Here is a 22,069-nt window from a genome sequence, read left to right on the forward strand (position 1 = left end):
ATTATTTTTCCCTGCCCCTTTTGGTTATGTTAGGAGAAAAGAATGGGTGTTTTTGAGATGTAAATAGTTATTGTACTTATATGAAGGAAATGGAAAATGAACAATCTTTTTCTTTAAAATAGCATGCATGCGCATGCACATTTAGACGAGGGACATTAATTAAGGCAATAATAAGGGTCAAGTTTGATTTCATGTTGTCTTTAATAAGTAGAATAGCTGTTATATTAGTGTATGGGATTTTGGAATTAATGTACTCTTTCTTCTGTGGTCCCTGCTTCATGAAGAAATAAAGATGTGAGACACAGGTAATATAAATACAGGTAAAATAAATGTAAAATGTTAGAGGTGCACTCATTAACATTTACGTATGTTTATAATTTTTATGCAACTTTACGTTGCACTGGCCAATATGGCAGTTGTCTTGGACTTACACTGACACCTGCTGGCGTGGATGCAATGTCACGAAAAAGCAGTTGCTTTCATGGCATTGTAGATATGCGCTATTCACAGTCAGCCATGTTAAATTTATTCCGCAAACGAAAGTGTCCAATAACAGGTGTTTACTGAGAAAGTGAGTATCTAGCTGGTCATGTGATCTCAACTTATCAGCCAACCATGAAGCAATATGCTTCATGTATAATAAATCAGCTTTTATTAGGCTACTAATATGACTGGATATTTCGTCTCATGTGAGTGGACATCATTTTAAATATAATATAATTGTATATATTTTAAATATAATATTTTTTCAAAATAACTTTTTATTTATTTTTAATGAGGAAAAAGTTACAGAGTGCACCTTTAAAATATACATCATATGTGATTGTAGCAATGTGTACTACATAATATAAATTGCATGCCAGTTTGAATTATCCTTCCATGCTTTGCTTTCACAGATAACTAACAACTCATTTACATTGTGTAGAATTTCTATAGTGTTTTAGCACTCTGGATTCTGCTTTTGATTCCAGACTTTCACTCAGTTTTTTTTTTTCTTTTATATCAATGTGGTTTCTTTTTTGAGCACCAATTACCTTACCAGCAATGAACTTCATCATGTTCACCAAGGTAACCATGTTGTTTGTCAGAGGATTTTATTAACAGACATTCTCCCATTTGCTGTATTTCCATAGCAACAGTCCAAGCCACAAGTACTACTTGGCAGTGGATCCGGTGTCAGGTTCTTTGTTCCTGTCAGACACTAACACCCGACAGATCTTCCATGTTCGCTCTCTGAATGGGGCACGACCGCTGCTGGATAATGCTCAGGTGGTGGCAGGAACGGGAGAGCAGTGTGTCCCGTTCGATGAGGCTCGCTGTGGTGATGGGGGCAAGGCAGTGGAGGCCACACTAATGAGCCCAAGAGGTGATGCTTTTTAAGACATATACAGTATACCAGTTTTCTTCTTGTTCTTTGAGGTGATTAACCCTTGTGCGTCAATTAAAAAAAGTTACTCGGAGGTTCTTAGAGGGCAAAAATATCTGCGTCAAAAAACTGCCTTAATAATATTATACTATTAATATTATTTTCCACTTTCAATTAGTTAATTTTTTTAACCAACATCAGTCCTGATCATAACTACCAAATATTCATTCATTTTCAGAATTTTAACCCTTTAAATGCCAGTTTGTTTATATAAGGCCACTGTTGTTTTTTATGAAAAAACTACATACAAAATTAATTATTTTCCATATACTAAATGCTAAGGGGAAATTTATTTTTATTTATTTATCACAGTCTGGGATATGTCAATGATTAGCAACAACATTGATTTTGATGCATTATTATTTTTTGTGCAGTGTCAGATTTAAAAAAAAAAAAACTCAGTACCTTAGAGGACAAAAATGTCTGCATCAAAAAAATAAAATTATATATTAATATTATTTTCCACTTTCACTGACTTTTTTAACCAACATCAGTCCAGTTCATAACTACCAAATATTCATAAATTTTCAGGATTTTAACCCTTTAAATGCCAGTTTGTTTACATAATGGCACTGTTGTTTTTTACGCACACACAAATTTCTCAGTACAAACATACAAAAAACACTCTGACATCCATGCCAACACACCCACACAATTTTAGCTGCATCATTTATTCAATTGGCCTGCAGTGCTCTATAATACAGCAAACAAAAAATAGGAAAAAAGCATGTATTTGCTCCATAGGCTAAATGTAAGAAAAATGGTGCCATCTGGTGGAAAATATAAAAAGTTTACATTTTGAAGTCAGGGCTCCGGAATGAAAGCATAATATCATAGAATTCATTATTTTATGTTTTAATGTCACTGGGATCAAATATTGCAGATTTAATGGGTTTCAATGGGGACATTTTTGTCCTTAAGGTCCTGAGTGTAACTATTTTGTGTACACAGTGTATTATAGATGTATTATAGGAACTGAGGTTGAAATAACACAGCCAAAATGATCGAAAAACTAAAATGAAAAAGACAAAAATGTCCTGAAGGTCGCACAAGGGTAAAACACGATGTTTTAAGGGTGCTGTGTGTAATTCTTTCAATGTCAAAATACTTACTCAGATCCCAGCTTATTTAGAATAAAATAAATAAATATAAATAATTAATTGTCTGTACTGTGGCTCTGTGGCACTATAAAAATTATAGTTCTGCTTGAGTGGTTCGTCCTAGTGACGTATACATTACATAATGCACTTTTAAAATTCCAATTGAGACATTCTTTCATCCATCCATTTTCTTTCAAAATGAGATGTACATAATGGCAACCTCAGTCACCATTCACTTTCATGTAAACATTCTGCCTAACATCAACTTTTGTATTCCGTGGAAAAATAAAAATTTCATAAGGGTTTGGAAGAACATGAGGTTGAAGAAATGATGACAGCATTTTCATTTTTGGGTGAACTTTCCCTCCATGGAAAATGTTAGCTGAAGTTTACACAAGACAAAAAATTAAAAATTAAAAAATAAAACACCTCATGAACAATGTGCTTCATGATCAAGTCAGAGACATTTTTATTTCCCATGTACCTAGAAATTGTCAATATTTAATCCCTTAGACAATTACCTGACACTGTCACTTTTTACAATATCATAAACCTCTGCTTCACTATAACCTGTAATTCTTCAAACATAATTTTTAAACTAGCAAGGCCCACTGATATGAAGAAAATAAGTGACAAATCAGCTAAACAGATCTTAAGGTGAGCAGAATGCACTCAGAAACCGACTCAGCTTTCTTATCTCAGAATAAAACACACTCTGACATGGTCATCATTAACAGCGTGAATCTAAGTAGTCGAGTGTCTCTTTTCCAGGTCAATGCTCCTACATGCACAGACTACTAATTATTTTGCTTTTAAAAACAACTTTCTTCCTGGGATTGTCAGGGTAGGGGAAGTAAAGCAGATCCGAGGGGAAATTCTTTGGGAGCGTCTGCAGTGATATCTATGACACTGACAAGTTTTAGTTTGAGTGATAAAAACCGTCACCAGCATCCATCACTGAAAATGTACCAAGTCTCATCTGAACTGTCCTTAGAAGACTGTCTTTGAGATTCCAGATAATGTTTTCTACATTAAACACTTCTGACTCCATTAAAACTTTTGATAATTCTCATTAATATTCTAGCCAACCTACAATGAATGGAATGCAAAGTCTTGAGGGCCATCTCAAGAAGAGTTTCTCCACTGTTGGTTCTCTCATGTAGGTATTGCATTGGATAAGAATGGCCTGATGTATTTTGTGGATGCTACTATGATACGAAAGGTGGATCAGAATGGCATCATCTCCACTTTGATAAAGACCAATGACCTGACTGCAGTCAGACCCCTCAGCTGTGACTCCAGCATGGACGTCAGCCAGGTTATACATATTTTCCTCAGTTCTCTTGCTCTCTCTCTCTGATATATTTTTCTCAATGGAAAAAAAAAAAAAAACAGCATGGATGTCACCAGCATTATTTTCGCTTACTAAAACTAAGTACGCTACTAACTTAACTACATTTTTTAGTAGTGTGACAGTAGTTTAGCTATTTTAACAATAGTGTAGCTGTTCCAGTAACGAGCAAAACATTTTTGCAGAGTAGCGCTCTACTAACACTACATTTGTCACTTTTAATTTTGTACGCAGTAATGTAGCCAAGGGAGTTATCAAACACACTCATCTAAATAGTCCTTTCCCTTCTTATAGTTTATGTGGAGCTTGGAAATCTAAATAATTTAAGTGAATCTGTTCTTTTGGCAGTTAATGTAAATTAACCACTTAAAATAAGTGATTCTAGAAGTTATTATAGTGAGTTGGTTCATTTGGACGGTTCATGTAAATGAACTAGTTCACATAAATGATTCACTTAAGTCATTTGAGCCCCTGTGCAGACTCTGCCAGAAATAACTTTGTTCTTTTTCTTAAGAGAAATATTTAGTTAATTGCTGCTGTTCATCACTACATTTCAATTAAATTATACAAAATAGGGTGTTTTTTAGTTTTATTAATTTGTATTTAGTATACATTTATATGTTCAATTTAATGTTGTCATCCTAATTGTTTAATTTCATCATCTAACTGTTATATTTTTTATTTTATTTAAATGGCTTCAATGTTGTTAGCTACGTTTTGTTTGTAACTTGTAATGTAGCTAACTACTTTTTTAAAAGAGTAGCTTGACTTAAGTTAAGAGTAGCTTGTAGCTTAGGAAGCTAGCTTCCTGTTCCAACAAGGATTCTTGATTAGCTTACCAAGCAAAACCTCACTGGTCATCCACCATCACCAAAAAAAAACTATGCGGGTTGACCAGCTTTGCTAGCTAAGTTTGGCTGATAAATAGCATGGCTGGTTGACCATCTATACCACCATCAAATGACTACCATCCACAATAAATCAGTCTGAACCAGCATACAAATTCATGCTTGTCTAAACTGGTCTGGGTTCTGCCCTGTATTGTATTTGCATTAAAATTTTCTTTGCATTAAAACTGAATCTAATGCTTGATGTTTCAGGTACGTCTAGAGTGGCCTACAGACCTGGCCATCAACCCTATGGACAACTCTCTGTACGTGCTGGAGAACAACGTCATCCTGCGTATCTCTGAGAACCACCAGGTCAGCATAATCGCAGGACGGCCCATGCACTGCCAGGTGCCTGGCATTGATTATTCACTCAGCAAGCTAGCCATCCATTCTGCCTTGGAGAGTGCAACAGCCATCGCCATCTCCTACACAGGTGTGCTCTATATTGCCGAAACTGACGAGAAGCGCATCAACCGCATTCGGCAAGTCAGCACCAGCGGCGAGATCTCCTTGCTAGCCGGCGCAGCGTCTGAATGCGACTGCAAGAATGACGTCAACTGCAACTGTTTCTCAGGAGATGAGGGCTACGCTGCAGACGCTGGCCTAAATTGTCCTGCTTCGCTGGCTGTCTCACCAGACGGTACCCTCTACATCGCCGACCTGAACAACATCCGTGTGCGTTCGGTCCGCAGCAACCGCCCCAATGCAACGGCAGGCGGACAATATGAAGTGGGCTCATCTCTGGAACAGGAGCTGTATGTGTTTAGTTCAGATGGCCTTCACAAACAGACGATCAGCCTCATCACAGGCTTGGCCTTGTATAATTTTACTTACGGGCTGGATGGGGAGTTAGCAGCAGTTACTGATGCCTCTAACAATACACTACGGGTGAGGAGGGAGGCATCTGGGTCTATCAGGCTTGTGCTGTTACCGGAGAATCAGGTGGTAACACTCGGCATGGACCCAGCTGGAAGTCTACGTTCAGTGTCTGCGCTCAGCCAGGAAGTGTCACAACTCAGTTATGCTGCTAATATGGAACTTTTGGTCTCTAAGTCAGATGAAACGGGATGGACAAACTTTTATGAGTGAGTATGAGATGTGATAACAGAACTCTGGGAGCTGAGCAATCAATTATATTACTGTGGATGTTTTGAGTCAGTCCAAAAAACTGAAAATGAAAGTTCTGTTCTTATCTACTCACCTTAATATCTTTTAAAACTCTTATGACTTCCTTTCTTCTTTGGAACACAAAAGATGATAGACACAATGTTAAGGAAGGTTCATTGTATGAAAAAAGATAAAATTTCTCCTTCCTTATTCTATGCAAAAAAGTATGGGTTTGGAACGAAATGAGTAAATGATGACAGAATTGTCATTTATGGGTGGAATAACTTTAGGTTTGTTGTCTGTTGGGATTTTTTTTTTTTTTTCATGGTAGATCTCATGAAAGATTAGCTTCTAATTTCCTGGCACTATCAATAGATTTCTTTACACCATAACTTTGGAGTTTTGGAGCCATCTAGTGTATGTATCTAAGAATTGCTTTCAAACTTCAAAGACATCTTTATAGCTTTAACTATATGTAAGATGTTATGATTGCTGTCTCAAACTTTTCAAAACATGGGGATGATGCTTGTAATTAAAAATAATTAATCATCTTTATGGACAAAAAATATAATTCCATTCCAACAGATGTAGTTGGCAATGTATGATGTGCATGTTAGTGATTTTTGTCTTGTATCTTTCCTTCTCAGCTATGACAGTGAGGGTCGTCTTACTAACGTCACATACCCCACTGGTGTTGTGACCAGCCTGCATCGTGAGATGGAGGAGACCATCAACACTGACATGGAGAGCTCAAACAGAGATGATGATGTCACAGTCATCACTAATCTTTCCTCTGTAGAGGCATCCTACACTGTGGTTCAAGGTACACACAAACTCACATGTGCAAGCACACAACAAATGAATCTCAGTACAGATTGCATGCTGTTGCCCCCCATTTCCCCAGTAAATCACATCCATTAAGAACAAAACATGCAGCAGGCAAGTGGTCTGATGTTTCTCCTTACTAGATACAGGGAAGCCACCTTCTTTGAATGTGTGGAGTCCAGCAGAGCAGAGAAATCACCATTTTACAAGTCACTATAGGCTTCCCTTAGGGGTTCCAGGAGGATGCAAAGCTTGAAGGCTTAAAAGTATTTTTTTATATATCCCTGTTTCGGTGGGTTGTGTGTTATAATGGATTCTCTCACATAACGTATTTGTTACTTCCTGTAAAGAATATGCTTTTGCTGTTTACTCAAGCTGAATTACATTAAAACCAACCCTTGGGTGCCCTCTGCCTGTTAACAATGTTTCAAAATGTACTTGCATTTTTTAAGACTTTGAATGTGTACTTAATTGTGTTTCACAGGTACATTTCTGTGGAAAGCAGTGTCTGATCAAATTGTAGCATGTAAATGGAAATGGAGATATTTATGCTGCTTTTAGTGAAAGCTAAAGCTCCTATAAATCCAAAAGCTGCATTACTATATTACACACATCCACCCCACTGTACTGCATTTTAGCCTAACATACTATACAATTTCAATTCAGGCCTAATGCCCCAAACTAAATAAAATGAGGTTGGTTTTAGGTTACATTTTATAATGCATCACAGATCAAAAGTTCATATATATTCATATTTGAATGCACATAATCTACTTATATGTTAAGTATTATATACAGTTTGTAATTACTTACTAATAAATGTTATATTAACCCGAGTGTGACTGCTGAGTGCATTTTCCATTTCCCTTTTTGATTTGTAACTATTAGCACCTAATAAACATGCCAAAAAAATGTCTAGAGCAAATAGTTTTCCTAAAAATGTATGTCCACATTTGTGGACAGTGCGACTACGTTGTGAAATTTAAAAAAAACACTAAGCTATAGAAAGTCAGATTTTTATCATCAAATTGTTTATTATGTTTCCAGGAGTTATTCATGGTTATTCATGTTTTTGAGATATTAGAGACATTTCAGCTGATTTTCTTTAAAGCTGCTTTGGAATAATGTTTATTGGGGAAAGCACAAATAAAAAACTATACAAATAAAAATTATTTAACTTGATTTGACTTTTATGTTACAATGTGTTTTGCTACTTTGGCAACAAAATCTCAAAGTTCTCTCTTTGCAGTGTCAAACAAACAATTGATAGCCAGTGCTGAAGCATTTTACCAGTCAGAAATTATCATAATTAATTCTGATACAAGTAATGGCCAGCATTGTCTAATCACTGCCAACCATGTTAAAATATAATTATACATTATAAATTCTGAATCCAAGTACTGATTAACATTGTCCCATGTGTGCCAACCATGTTGAGTGGTTCAAACATAATCTGCAGCCTGAAACTGAACTTTTGATAAGAAGTTTGGATTGAATGCACTTGGCTTCATAGGAAAGCTATAGGATGCTATCTTGCTCCTTTTCACCCTATTTAGTAAATGTATGCTGTCTGTCTGCACTGGTCTCAGAGCAGTTAGAAATGCATCATATTTTCTTCCTAACTCCATATAAAAAATAAATTCTCAGTGTGAAAATGTACAGCGAATATAGGATTTCTAATGAAAACCTTGGGTTATTGTACACATTAGTGTATATTGTGTTTAGCAGTGTGGTGTTTCATGATAAATCGCTCAACTTTTAAAAATGGCATATCGGATGAAACTAGAGACTCTAATCTTTTGACTCATACAGGTTTCAATGTAAAAACTTAATTAGATTTCTTACCAGATGTAGTTTTGTTGGCGTTTCTCCCAAAGACAAACTCCGCTGTGATCATTATTTTGTCACATTTTGTCAAAAGTTTAACCCTTTACTGACAGCCCAGAGTCTCCTAAACTGAAATCAGTCGGTTTAAATTAAATGAAATTATGTGTTGCGGATAGTGAAGCCAAAATACAATGTCCACGCGTGTGTACGCGGGGTTGCACAAGGATAAAGCGTAGCCTGGTTTTACAATGATCTAATAATTATAATAATCTGTCTATTTTATAATAATCCTTTATCTCTTCTACATTTGTCTTTTCACAGATCAAGTTCGGAATAACTATCAGCTGTACAACAATGGCACACTGCAGGTGACATATGCTAATGGAATGGGTATTAGTTTTCACACTGAGCCACACATCCTCGCGGGGTCGGTGAGCCCTACCATCGGGAGGTGCAATATCACACTTCCTACTGACAGCGGACTCAACTCCATTGAGTGGCGCATGAGAAAAGAGCTGACCAAGGGCAAGGTCACAGTGTTTGGCAAGAAGTTGCGTGTAAGCTTGTCATTATACTACTATAGTTAAATATGATGTATGGCATTGAATTTAGAGTTTAAAATCCTTGGAAAATCTTTCATTCTCAAAAATCTTCCAGGCCCACAGCAGAAATCTACTTTCCATTGACTATGACCGGAACACCAGAACAGAGAAGATCTATGATGACCATCGCAAGTTCACACTGCGCATTATCTATGACGCACAGGGCCGACCAGCTACCTGGCTGCCCAGCAGTAGCCTGGCCCTGGTCAATGTGAGCTATTCACCTACAGGCCGGTTGGTGGGCTTGCAGAGGGGCAGCATGAGTGAGAAAAGTGAGTTTGACACATTTGGACGCATCCTATCTCGAACCTTTGTCGATGGGAAAGTTTGGAGCTTCAGCTACCTGGATAAGGTGACGCTTTTTTTTTTAATCATATGAAGTCATATCGGGCTTGTACTTTGGGTATATACTAATTTTCCTTTTCTTTAAAGGGATATTTCATCCAAAAATGAAAAAGTAAATAATGACAGAATATTTATTTTTGTTGAACTATCCCTTTAATCTTATTGCTCATCTTTTACTGTATTCTCTCTCTTTCTGATTTACTCTACAGTCCATTGTGTTGCTCCTGCAGCAGAGTCAGAAACAGTACGTCTTTGATTTTGACACAGCGGGCCGGGTCACAGCAGTCACCATGCCAAGTATGGCCAGACACACAATGGCCACCCATGTGTCTGTCGGTTACATTCGCAACACTTACAATCCTCCTGAGAGCAATGCCACAGTTATTCATGACTTCCGTGAGGACGGCCGCCCCCACGCCACATTCTACCTCGGAACGGGCCGTCGTGTGCTGTACAAATATGGAAAGCTGAGAAAGCTTTCTGAGGTGCTATACGATGCAACTTCTGTCACCTTTGGCTATGACGAGACTACTGGAGTGCTCAAGATGGTCAACCTGCAGAGCGGAGGTTTCTCTTGCACCATACGCTATCGCAAGCTGGGCCCACTAGTGGACAAACAGATGTATCGGTTTTCTGAGGAAGGAATGGTCAATGCTCGTTTTGACTACACCTACCATGACAACAGCTTCAGGGTGGCCAGCATAAAGCCAGTAATAGGGGAGACCCCACTTCCTGTGGACCTGTACCGCTATGACGAGATATCCGGGAAGGTTGAGCATTTTGGCAAGTTTGGCATCATATACTATGACATCAACCAAATCATCACTACAGCTGTTATGACGCTCAGTAAGCATTTTGATGCACATGGCCGCATAAAGGAAGTGCAGTATGAGATCTTCCGCTCACTGATGTATTGGATGACGGTGCAGTATGACAGCATGGGCCGTGTTATCAAACGCGAACTGAAGATTGGTCCCTATGCTAATACCACACAGTATCGATACGAATATGATGGTGACGGCCAGCTTGTGGGCGTCAAAGTTGATGACTGGTCTACTTGGCGCTACAGCTATGACCTAAATGGCAATCTGCATTTGCTAAACCCTGGTAACAGCGCCCGTTTACTACCGCTACGCTATGATCTTCGAGACCGAATCACGCGGCTTGGTGATATGCAGTATCAGCTTGATGAGGATGGCGTGCTTGCGCAGAGGGGCGCAGACATCTTTGAGTACAACTCCAAAGGGCTTCTGGAGAGAGCCTACAGCCGTACAGTGGGTGGTTGGAGCATTCGTTACCGCTATGATGGTCTGGGTCGCCGCGTCTCCCGGAGAACCAGCGATGGTGAGCATCAGCAGTACTTTTATGCCGACTTGAACTACCCCACTCGGGTCACTCATGTCTACAACCACTCCAGAGCAGAGATCACCTCATTCTACTATGACCTGCAGGGCCATTTGTTTGCTATGGAGGTCAGTGGTGGCGAGGAATACTACATCGCTTCGGACAACGTAGGCACTCCACTGGCTGTCTTTAGCAGTAATGGGCAGATGGTCAAGCAGCTGCTGTACACTGCATATGGTGAAATCTACCATGACTCCAACCCGGATTTCCAACTCATATTGGGTTTTCATGGAGGCCTTTATGATCCTCTCACCAAGCTAGTTCACTTTGCCCAGAGAGACTATGATGTGCTGGCAGGACGATGGACTGCACCTGACCATACGTTGTGGTCAAAGATAGGCAAAGAGCCAGCTCCTTTCAACATATATATGTTCAAGAACAATAATCCACTCAGCGATATGATTGATATTAAAAACTATGTGACAGGTAAGAGCACGCTTGAAGTTTCTACTTTGTATTTATAGACTGAACAAATAATTATTTCTAACAGGGCTGCACAATGAGCTGACATATGGTTAAGGAAAATCTGAAAATATATCAGGCAATTTTAAAATAGTGATTTCCAGGCCTGGAAAAGTGGAAAAATGAATTCTTAATAGTCATGGAAATTTTTATAGTAATTTAACATTTTTGTTGTTAAGCTCTGCTCTAAAATATTTTATTGGCTAGAAATTGGTCTTTAAATGATTTTTAAAGTCCTCAACCAGTAATTAAATGACTGGAAAAACTATGGAAAAGTTCATGAAATTTTATTGAAATTCATTTTCATCAAAAAGTGTGGTAACCCTAAATTAGTCGAATAAATAAATGCTGCCACAATTAACTAATCAGGAAAGTGTCAATTACAGCATTCCATTTAGGTGACCACTTATTTTTCTATTTACATGTTTTTGCAGCAGTTGAGCATTCTAACCAATCATGGCTACTCGCTTTCTGTGTATAATTTATTCAAAATTTAATAACAGTTTTGTTTTTCATGTTGCTAAGAGGGCCAACGTGAAGTTGACCATTTAGGCACTTGTCTCGTTTGTATAAAACAGCAATAAATTAATTCAAGGTCACAGTTCTCATCTCGTTTTGGATATGCAGCCTATATAAAGCATATGACATGAAGATGCCCCACACAAAGTAATTTTTTTAAATAAATTCTATGAATCAAAAAGAATTACAATATCAAGGGAAATAATTGACAGTTCTGATTTTTGTACTAGTTGTGCAGCCCTAAATTCTAAATTACTCCCATTGGTATATATGATAATGGTTCATTTTGTTTTTCTTTCTTCATTGTTTTGCAGATGTGAAGAGTTGGCTGGTTATGTTTGGCTTCCAGCTCAGCAACATCATACCAGGGTTTCCTAGACACTCACTCTATTTTGTTGACCCTCCCTATGAAATACTCTCCAGCCTAGACTCTGATAATGCTCAGGTGAGTTTGATTTGTCATTCTTTTTTCAAATAAAATGATTTGTCAACATTTGCTGAGCCCTTAGATTAGATTAACTAATTGATCTGAAAGTGATCTCACATAACATAGGTGGGTGATTCTCACAAAGCTTGTCAAGAAAATGTCATGGTCCTATTCTACTCCAAAATCAAAAGAAACAAATAAGAAATTATATTTTGCATCTAGAAAACAAATATTTTTAGAGGAATTAAGACTTTTTACATTGTGACATTATTTTCACAATGTAAAATTTCATACATCATGGTAGTATTACCTTGGTACTGCCATTTCTGCTGACTTTAATTTATAAAATGGTACAACAGCCTTTTTGTACTGTAATAGAGTAAAAATAATTGGGAATTGGGGTGTAAAATGTCCTTAAATGCCCTGAAAATAATAATTATTATTGTATTGATTGATTTGGAGTTAAGTATGACCAGGACATTTCTTATCAGGTTTTGTTTGAATCACCCAGGTAGCAGATTACTACTGAACCGGTGTCACTGACTTTTGAACTATCCAATTTTACAGCTTTTCACTGGAGTTCAGCATTCAGTGGAACGACATAACCAGGCCTTCATGGTTCTCGAGGGGAGGCTGCTCAATAAACAGCGGCGTGCCAAGCGGGAAAAGCCCGGCTATTGGTTTGGCACCAGCACACCTATCGTGGGCAAGGGCATGATGTTTGCTATCAGGGATGGCCACGTGTTAACAGACTTATCCAGCATAGCTAGTGAAGATAGTCGCAAAATTTCACAGATTCTTAGCAATGCTATCTACTTGGAGGGGACTCATTACACCATTGATGGCCGTGACTGCCACTTCTTTGTAAAGCTTGGACTACCGGACAGCGATCTGCTGGCCCTGGGTCTCAGCAGTGGACACAAGACACTAGACAGTGGAATCAATGTGACTGTTAGTGGACGCTCACGCCGGGGTGTCACTCTAGAGATTCACTCTTCAAAACTAACCCACAGTGTTCGATATGGCCTATCAGCAGAGGTTCTGGAAAAGGAGCGAAGCCGCATTCTGGAGCAGGCCCACCAGAGGGCGCTGTCTGGAGCCTGGGCTAGAGAGCAGCACCAAGTACGTGAAGGCAGGGAAGGAGGTCGCATATGGGCTGACAATGAAAAGCAACAGTTGTTAGCCATGGGGAAGGTACCAGGCTACGAAGGCTACTATGTGCTACCGGTGGAGCAGTACCCTGAACTGGCAGACAGCAGCACAAACATCCAGTTCCTCAAACAGAATGAGATGGGCAAGAGGTAACAGAGTTCTTGCTGTTTCTGATGCCACGCAGTCTCCTACAAAGAGAGCAAAATAGAGCGCGCTGCAAAGACGTTGTTTAAAAACTTAATCCAAATGGAGAAATTACAGCCAGCAGCCAGAACACTATGTAAAAAAGCACTTGTAAGTCCTTGTGACACAAGGCGAACAATGATTTTGTAGTGACATTTTGACTATAGAAAGTGGTGAATATTTTTTTGTTATTTTGGACTGGCTGTGAGGGACAGACATTTGTGATGGCAGTGTGATGGCTCACTGCTTTGGTTTTCATGACTGCATATCAAACCATAAATTTAAAATCACACCACAGCAGTTAATCGCTGTGTCTCAGACCAGAAAACAGTAACTGGATTCCCTTTAGGAACATATTCAAAAGAAACTTCAGTGTCTTTACATTTTCAGTCTCTTGTTCCACTTGAATTTACTCAATAGGTATGGTGATCTTGTAGCTATGTATTGTGTAAGACTCCAATGGCTTCACGCAAGGCTGAGCTATTCTGAAAAGCCGTTTGTTGGACGTCAACATCGAGGTGCTGATTGAGAGCAGTTCACACCATCTGTACTCTTCTGTTCACCTAATACTTTATGACAATCACAGGGGCTGTTCACAAAGACAAACAATGATCAAAAACTTTACATGAGCCAACCATTTTGTATAAAATGTGTGTGTGTGTGTGTGTGTGTGTGTGAGAGAGAGAGAGATAGAGAGAGAGATTATATTCTGTTTTCTTTTAATTTTACTTCAACTTGGCAAGTGATAACAGATGAAAGAGTAATATATATTGTTTTTTATATTGTTTCTACTTAAGTCTTTAAAACTGTGAAACACATGTAAAATATTCTCATTAACTCATTAAGCAGTTGGACTGTTTCAAATAAGGACATTTCTTTGAGGAAGTTGCTTCATTGTTACATTATGTGAAAATCCATAGCAAGATTCATCGCAAAGGTCATGTTGTATTTGAATATTACGTAAACTAAAGCAGCCTTTGACTTTTTATTTTATTTATTTTCTTCATGGTAGAATCAATTCTGACTGGTAAGTCAGTGTGGATTTCAGCTTCAACTAGAGCAAAGTCACACACAGTGACCTGTGGATGGGGGTTCTTTGGAGTTCTATGGAAATAAAACATTTGCATTTGTAATTTTTGAACATGAGTGAGTTCCTTACATAATAGCTGAGCAAAATGCTTGTGTTCCATTACTGCCAAAGGAGACACTAAAAGGCTCTCTTTATATACTAATAATTTCTGGTTCAAAATATGAGGTGATTGCTAAATTATTATTTTATGTAAAAAAAAAATTTAAAAAAGCCAATTTATCATAAAGCCAACCTTAACCTCAACAAATCTTCACTCATAAAAAAGGATTTTTACAGGTTGCTCAGTTTAGTTAATTAAAATGAACTAAAACAACACACATCTAGGACATTTTGTCATAACTTGATTTCATTCCATTCTATTCAATTAAATTTGTAAAATTAAAGTTTACGTAATCCATTTGAGTTTGGACCGCGCACAACCTAGATTTTCTTGACCCGTGCACGTGGTACTCGGCTGTGCGAGTCATTGACACCTGCGCCTGCTGTTGTCTGTACTAAAAGAGTGTCACAAAGAAGTTGTAGTGGGCATGTGTCAAACGCGTTGGTCAGAAGAGTATACTCACAAACAGTGTTGGGTGTAACACGTTACAAAATAACACGTTACTGTAATCTGATTACATTTTGCGATAACGCAGTAATGTCACGCATTACTTAACGAAATTAAGTAATCTGATTACAGTTAAAAACATGAATAAAATTAAGTTACTTGGATTACACATTTATTGCTAAAACAATAATATTAATTAAGTAGAATGCATTTTAAAATGTATTACATTCCTATGTTGGTACTTTTATGTGTGTTGCTGTGTCAGCTAATGAGCATGCGCTCTAACAAACCACCATGGCATAGAGGACACGTATCGAGGCGATGGCAGATGAGTGAGTGGCGTTACTATGGACGTAGTGGAGTGTAGTTGTTTATTCAAATTGAAAATGAAAGTGAAGCGTTTCAAGTTTTCATTGGCTCACAATCAATCTCAGCAAGCTTTGTGTCAGCATGTTCCCAGCCCTGGCTTAAATATCCCATCCTCTCACCTCTGCCTTGGGTGTCCCTCTGCAGCTGCCGCGGGAGGAGAGGGGATTGGTTTCAGGTGTATATGGAAAACAGCGCTCGTTCCCATCTGACAGAGGGATATATCACTCACAAGGTGGAAACATTTGCAGAACGCTAAGCAAACGGCTTTTTATGTTCTTTATGTACTGTACACAATAAAACACAAACACAATGCTATAGCGTTACAGATACGCAAGTGATAAAGGATACTCAATTCGTCAAGCAGGGAGGTAGAAATAATCCACTTGCTGTAAAGTTGTGTAAAAACACACATGATGCACATGTTCACACACAAACAGACGTACATGCACACAGACATGCATGATGCAACACACAAGCAAACCTGTATATGCACACTGAAAAGAAACAACAAGCATTCAAATACACAATGGTTTTACTATCAAAGCTGTTTGCAAATGTTTTCACAAATGTTTTCAGTTCATCAGTATTCTTTTTCTGTCTTTCACACCAACACAAACACAGGTAAACAAGCTTAATGTACACATACATGCCACACAGCTAAGAAGGCTGTAGATAGCGGGGAGACACACACACACAAATACCTGAAGATACAACTACAGCATATTTGAGATAAGAAAGTTGTTGCATTTTTAGAAATGCATTGGATCTCTTTAGCCAAGATGCTGTCTTTATCATATTGCTGTAATTTGGTTAATATTTCAGCCAATATTTAAGTACTAAAAGAGCTATTAGTGTTACATTTGTTTTTTCACAGGTTTGATTGGTTTAAAAAGTAACTTCAAAGTCAAGTATTTAGTAATCAGTAGTGGATTATTTTTTGAAAGTAACTTAAAGGAATAGTTCAACCAAAAATGAAAATATGCTGATAATTTACTCACCCTCAGGCCATCCAAGATGTATCTGAGATTCTTTCTTCATCAAAACAGAATTTAAGACTTTTAGGATTTCATTTCAGGCCTCCTCCTCTAAACAATGCAAGTGAATGTCCTCCATTTTTTGACGGTCCAAAATGCATATTTAGGGTGCATCAAAATAATCCACATGACTCCAGTCGACAAATAAAGTTCTTCTGAACCCAAACGATTGATTTTTTTTAGAAACAAAACAATACTTATATACTTTTTAACTACAAATGTTCGCTTCCGTATATCTCTGTGACGCACGCTCATGAGAGGGATGATGTAAGCTCGTTGATAAGGTCACGTGTCACTTGGAGGAGGCAGGAAGTGCGTCGTTGTTTACAAGAGAAGGGGCGCTGTACAAAAGTTTAATTGTCTTTGCTGTAGATTTGTATTTGTATAAGTGTATTGTTCAAAATGGTCGTTTGGTGTGTATATCCTGGATGCTTCAGCCTTCAGAAACCCCAAAGAAAATGCATGCCGGGAAAAATATGAACTTTTCATCGATTGCCTATACATGATCATGAGCGACTGAAGCTCAGGCTTATCACGCTGAATCTGGATATCAGTACACCCCTACATTCTCTCAAATATTGGAGGGTGTGCAGTGAACATTTTACCCCTGAGGATTTTAGACTATTGAAAGAAACAAAGGGTCAATATCTGAATTAATCGGGTGTGCCCGTGCTGTTTTTCCAGCGAACTCAGGTATGTGTGAAAACTTTGTCATTGTCACGCCTCCCTCGGGCTCTGCACCTCCCTCAGCGCTCCGCTCCTCATCATCTGATTTCTAATTCACCGCACCTGCACTCAATTCACTCACCCATCACTGCCTGCATAAATAAGTCTGTGACGCTTCTCTTCTGTGATATCACCTGTACCATTGATCTCACTGTGTAAATCCTGTGAATCTCAGTAAATGCTCTCGCACTTGGTTTCACTAACTACAACTTGTATGGCTTGAATTCCTGACAGTCATATAGCCTATATATTTCTGCTTAAGAAAAAGCACAAGTAGATAAAGCAACGGCATTGCTCCGAAATAAACGATGGTTATTTACTGCAGTAATTTTTTTTTAATTATTATTTGGAAATTATTTTTTATTTTATATTGTTTTGAAATTGTTTTGGACTGTTTTGATTTGTGAACGGCGCTTGGTCTGTGGTCTGTGCAAGTTTCTCTTGTAAACAATGATGCGCTTCCTGCCTCCTCCTCCACGTGATACGTGACCTTACCAACGAGCTTACGTCATCCCTCTCATGAGCGCGCATCACAGAGATGTACGGAAGCAAACATTTGTAGTTAAAAAGTATATAAGTATTGTTTTGTTTCTCAAAATAATCAATCGTTTGGGTTCAGAAGAAATTTATTTGTCGACTGGAGTCATGCAGATTATTTTGATGCACCCTAAATATGCATTTTGGACCGTCAATAAATGGAGGACATTCACTTGCATTGTTTAGAGGAGGAGGCCCTGAAATGAAATCCTAAAAGTCTTAAATTCTGTTTTGATGAAGAAAGAAACTCAGATACATCTTGGATGGCCTGAAGGTGAGCAAATTTTCATTTTTGGGTGAACTATTCCTTTAACCCAACACTGCTTGATAGATGCTATCAGATTGACAGTGCAATAGTTTCACTGTCCTTAAACTTGCTTACCTGGTATATACTAATGATTCATAAAATAAATTAAGTTGGAACAACAGAAGATTAATTAAATTAAACATTATTAAATTGAGTTTGACTAACCTAATGCAATTGAGTTAAAACTATTATAGTACATTGATTTGACCTAATTTAACTAAATTATGTTGCTTTATAAAACTTTCTCAAATTCAATTAAGAGTAACGACTTCATTTTTTGAGTGTTTCTGTCAAATCTCCACTTTCCCTCAACAAATATAATATAGGGACTGATAAATAGAAATGATTAGTGGCAAGTGTCACTGCTTCTCATACTCAAAACTTCTATTGAAAGAGGGACCCAAGCTATATCTGAGGACCAGAAAAGTGACTTGGGACTTTTTTGACTGGAGCCAGTCAGCAACGACCTCGCAACAGCCTAACAACCCAAAACACCCAAGCAAGTAGCAACCGCATAGCAACATGCTAAAAAACACTCAAAAAACTTTGGCGACCACCCACAACATCTTTGCATCGTGGTGTCAAGTATTGCATGGGCAACACACGTTTTTAAAGGTGCTGTAAGCGATTTTGGCCATTCTGGAATTCCCACAAATTGAGCTGCTGGATTAGCCACACCCCCTCTTTCCAAAACCCTGCACTCCAAAGATACAAAATTTGCTTTATTGAGACCGACATCAAGCAGGAGCAGTTGTCTAAAACAACAGCAGCAAAATAGCACCCTCAACTGACAACTGTTATGAACAACATGGAATAAAAATGGCATTAAGCATCAGTAATTTGAACATGGCATGAAAATGACATTAAGCCTCAATAATTCGCTGACACGACAATACTATGAGAACGTGAAAAATGATTGACAGGTCGAAAGCGTCATTGACCGCGGCCCACAGACACATTTTTGTTTGCTGTTTACAGAGACTAGAGCTGTGACAGAGACAGGTGAGATATCTGACAACACTTTCATTAATATCTTTCAGGTTTTAAAAATGTTTTACATACCTTTCAATAAAAAAATTGCATACAGCACCTGAAATGTAAAAAAATCTACTTTTGAGATGTAACACTGAGCATGTTTACATGCAGGGTGGCACGGTGGCTCAGTGGATAGCACTGTCACCTCACAGCATGAACGGGCCACCTGTCCAGGATGTTTAATTGCCTTCGGCCAGAGACAGCTGGGATAGGCTCCAGCACTACCCGTGACCCTACATAGGACAAGCGGCTATAGAAGTTGGATGGATGTTTCCATGAACACAGCAATTATGTTTCATTAGCTGACAATTTGTGTGGTCTTGTAAACACATTTATATGAATATTCTGGGTTCAATATAAGTTACACTCCATCAACACCATTTGTGGCATAATGTTGATTACCACAAAAAAATTATTTTGACCTATCCCTCCTTTTCTTAGTCAACTACCTGTCACAAAATTGCCTGTGTGTTCTCTTATAAAACAGCAATTTTATCCTAGTAAACTCCACATATAGTTCATTTCAAAAAGATTATTGAGCAGGCGGTCAATTCATTAAGTGATGAGCTGTTTCCTCACAAAAGCAGTTTATTCTGCACATTGAAGCATCTCCTCCATAGACATTCATTAAAAAAACGGCCTATGGTCTCCTCGCCAGTGTAACGCCCACAGAATGTCTATGGGACTGCCATGTTATGCTATTTTATGCTAGTTTGTAGAGCTCTGGAGTAATCAGTGATTTAAACTCTTATATAAACTTATTTACTTATTTATTTGTATTTGTTTTTTATTTTTTTAAATAAACAGATTTTTGCCGGTTATCAGCTTATTGGTGTGCATGTTAACACACTCATTGGTTCTTCTACAGTTGTGAGGCAAACATTAGTGAATCTTTTGTATTTTTTCAAAAATGTAACCTGAGTTGTACCTTCATTAAGCTCTGCCCTCTTACGGTTTTTGGCAAAATATTCTTATAAACAGAACATATAATATTCTTAATTAGGCTGTAATGAAGAGTGACATTTTAAAGCATATTTGACGTTTTTTTGTCAAATAAATTGTTCAATTATACAGTAATGTGACTGAAAACTGTGGAGACTCAGAATTGAGGCAAACGATTATAACAGTCAACTGAAAAGAGAAAAGCGCCATTTGATGGCGATTACACACCTGATAACAATTATGTAAGTGAACAGAACTGCTCATTACATCTCATAACAAACACTACAATGCTGTGAGCTCTTTATCCTACTATCACCTTTATTAACCCTTGTGCTGTGTTTGTTTTGTGCTAACCCATTTTGTGTCTGCTAAAATTGTTTATAAATCTCTCATATTGCATATATTATTACAAGATACTGCATTATATCTTTTTTATCAACTTCTTTTTTAGCAATTATGACACTCCTTGCACTCCTTTTTGAACATATTTAAAAATAAATATTTTTTTTATTGATAGAATGAGTCATTAAACTAGGCTAGTGGGGGGGCACTCCCTGCAGAAAACTACTATATATATATATAATAATTACCTAATAAATTAAAAATCACTTGCTTGATCTAAACCAGTTTAGAATTTTAAAGCTTAGAATCTGGAATTTATAATGCATATAGCTGATCCTACAAATTCTTAAATATTGCTTTTTAATTTGCTGTCAAATAAGTTTTGTTCTCATCATTTGCAAATTTGTTATCTCAACAATTATATCCAGAGTTGGTAAAACCATAAAAAAGATGAGATAGCCATGTGTTGTATATCGTTGCAAAGGTCTCTATTTGTAGAATGCAATAAGCATTTGTTTCACTCAGAGGCCACACTGCAGTGAGGATTAGTGTATGAAATGCCCACAGACACACATAAATATAATAAATAGGTGTGTCCTTTTGTCACGTGTTTCCTTATTACTTCCTGAAACACATATAACATAGACAATAACATATTGTAACTTACAGCAGACTATCCCGATTCAGATGAGCTCAAATACAACATAATAATATAAATAGATCTTGAAATATTCCTCAAAGAGTGTACATGGAAAGATGATGCACAAAAAGGCGCTCAACACACATTGTGTGTGTGTGTCTGAGGACTTTGTGTGTGCAAACACACATCCACATATGTGCTCATCTAAAGGGTTGGGATGCTCCTGAACACTTAATATTTCTGTATTTTGTAGTCTAATCCATTCATTTCCAATGGCATTTCTTTTTGACCAGGAACACAAGTGTAACAAAGTGAAATATTTTTTTTTTTTTTTTATTTATTTTTTTTAAAGAAAATGGTCCAATTTTTTTCAATTTGTTCAGATACCATATGTGAACAAAGTCAGGGAATTGTATTCCAGTTGCATTAAGTAAAAAAAAAAAAAAAAAAAAAAATGTGAGAAAAAAAATGTAAGAAAAAAAAAGTTGTCTGGGTCAAAATTTCCAGAACGCAACATGAGGGTTAAGACCTGAATCAATACATAAATTCATTAATGTTTAGTTATTAGTTTTAATTTACCTTGGAGCAAATGTAAGTGTGCTTGCTGATGTTATACATGTTCATTTGGGAATGAGGGCTGACACCGTTCTTCTAGAGATTTATTTAAAGATTTTAATAAAAGGAAGAAAAAATATGTATATCCTCTTCTCGTTTCACAAGTGACCCAGCAAAGTTTTTTTTTTTTTGGATCATTTCTATAACATTCAGTATAAAACTACTCAAACACACATTACTTCCATAGACTCTTGTTGGAAAAAAGCAAGCACTTGTCAAAGAAATGGCGGATGGCAACAGTTGCTAAGATATGATTGGTAAGTAA

The 22,069-nt window shown here is 37.5% G+C and overlaps 1 protein-coding gene across 1 annotated transcript in view; it reads left to right on the plus strand.

Annotated features, from left to right (window-relative positions):
- The window catches only part of tenm2b (teneurin transmembrane protein 2b), a 295,557-nt gene extending 280,824 nt beyond the window's left edge, over nt 1–14,733 (plus strand). Inside the window, exons 21-30 of the mRNA XM_051677764.1 lie at nt 285–305; nt 1,134–1,366; nt 3,690–3,844; nt 4,978–5,852; nt 6,522–6,697; nt 8,848–9,083; nt 9,184–9,480; nt 9,683–11,303; nt 12,173–12,303; nt 12,853–14,733. Of these exons, the coding sequence (XP_051533724.1) occupies nt 285–305; nt 1,134–1,366; nt 3,690–3,844; nt 4,978–5,852; nt 6,522–6,697; nt 8,848–9,083; nt 9,184–9,480; nt 9,683–11,303; nt 12,173–12,303; nt 12,853–13,590 (4,483 nt within the window). The 3' untranslated portion in view covers nt 13,591–14,733. The remainder of the gene's footprint in view (nt 1–284; nt 306–1,133; nt 1,367–3,689; nt 3,845–4,977; nt 5,853–6,521; nt 6,698–8,847; nt 9,084–9,183; nt 9,481–9,682; nt 11,304–12,172; nt 12,304–12,852) is intronic.
- The last annotated feature ends 7,336 nt before the right edge of the window (nt 14,734–22,069 follow it).

Source organism: Myxocyprinus asiaticus, chromosome 38, assembly GCF_019703515.2.
Source record: "Myxocyprinus asiaticus isolate MX2 ecotype Aquarium Trade chromosome 38, UBuf_Myxa_2, whole genome shotgun sequence".
Taxonomy (NCBI): Eukaryota; Metazoa; Chordata; class Actinopteri; order Cypriniformes; family Catostomidae; genus Myxocyprinus; species Myxocyprinus asiaticus.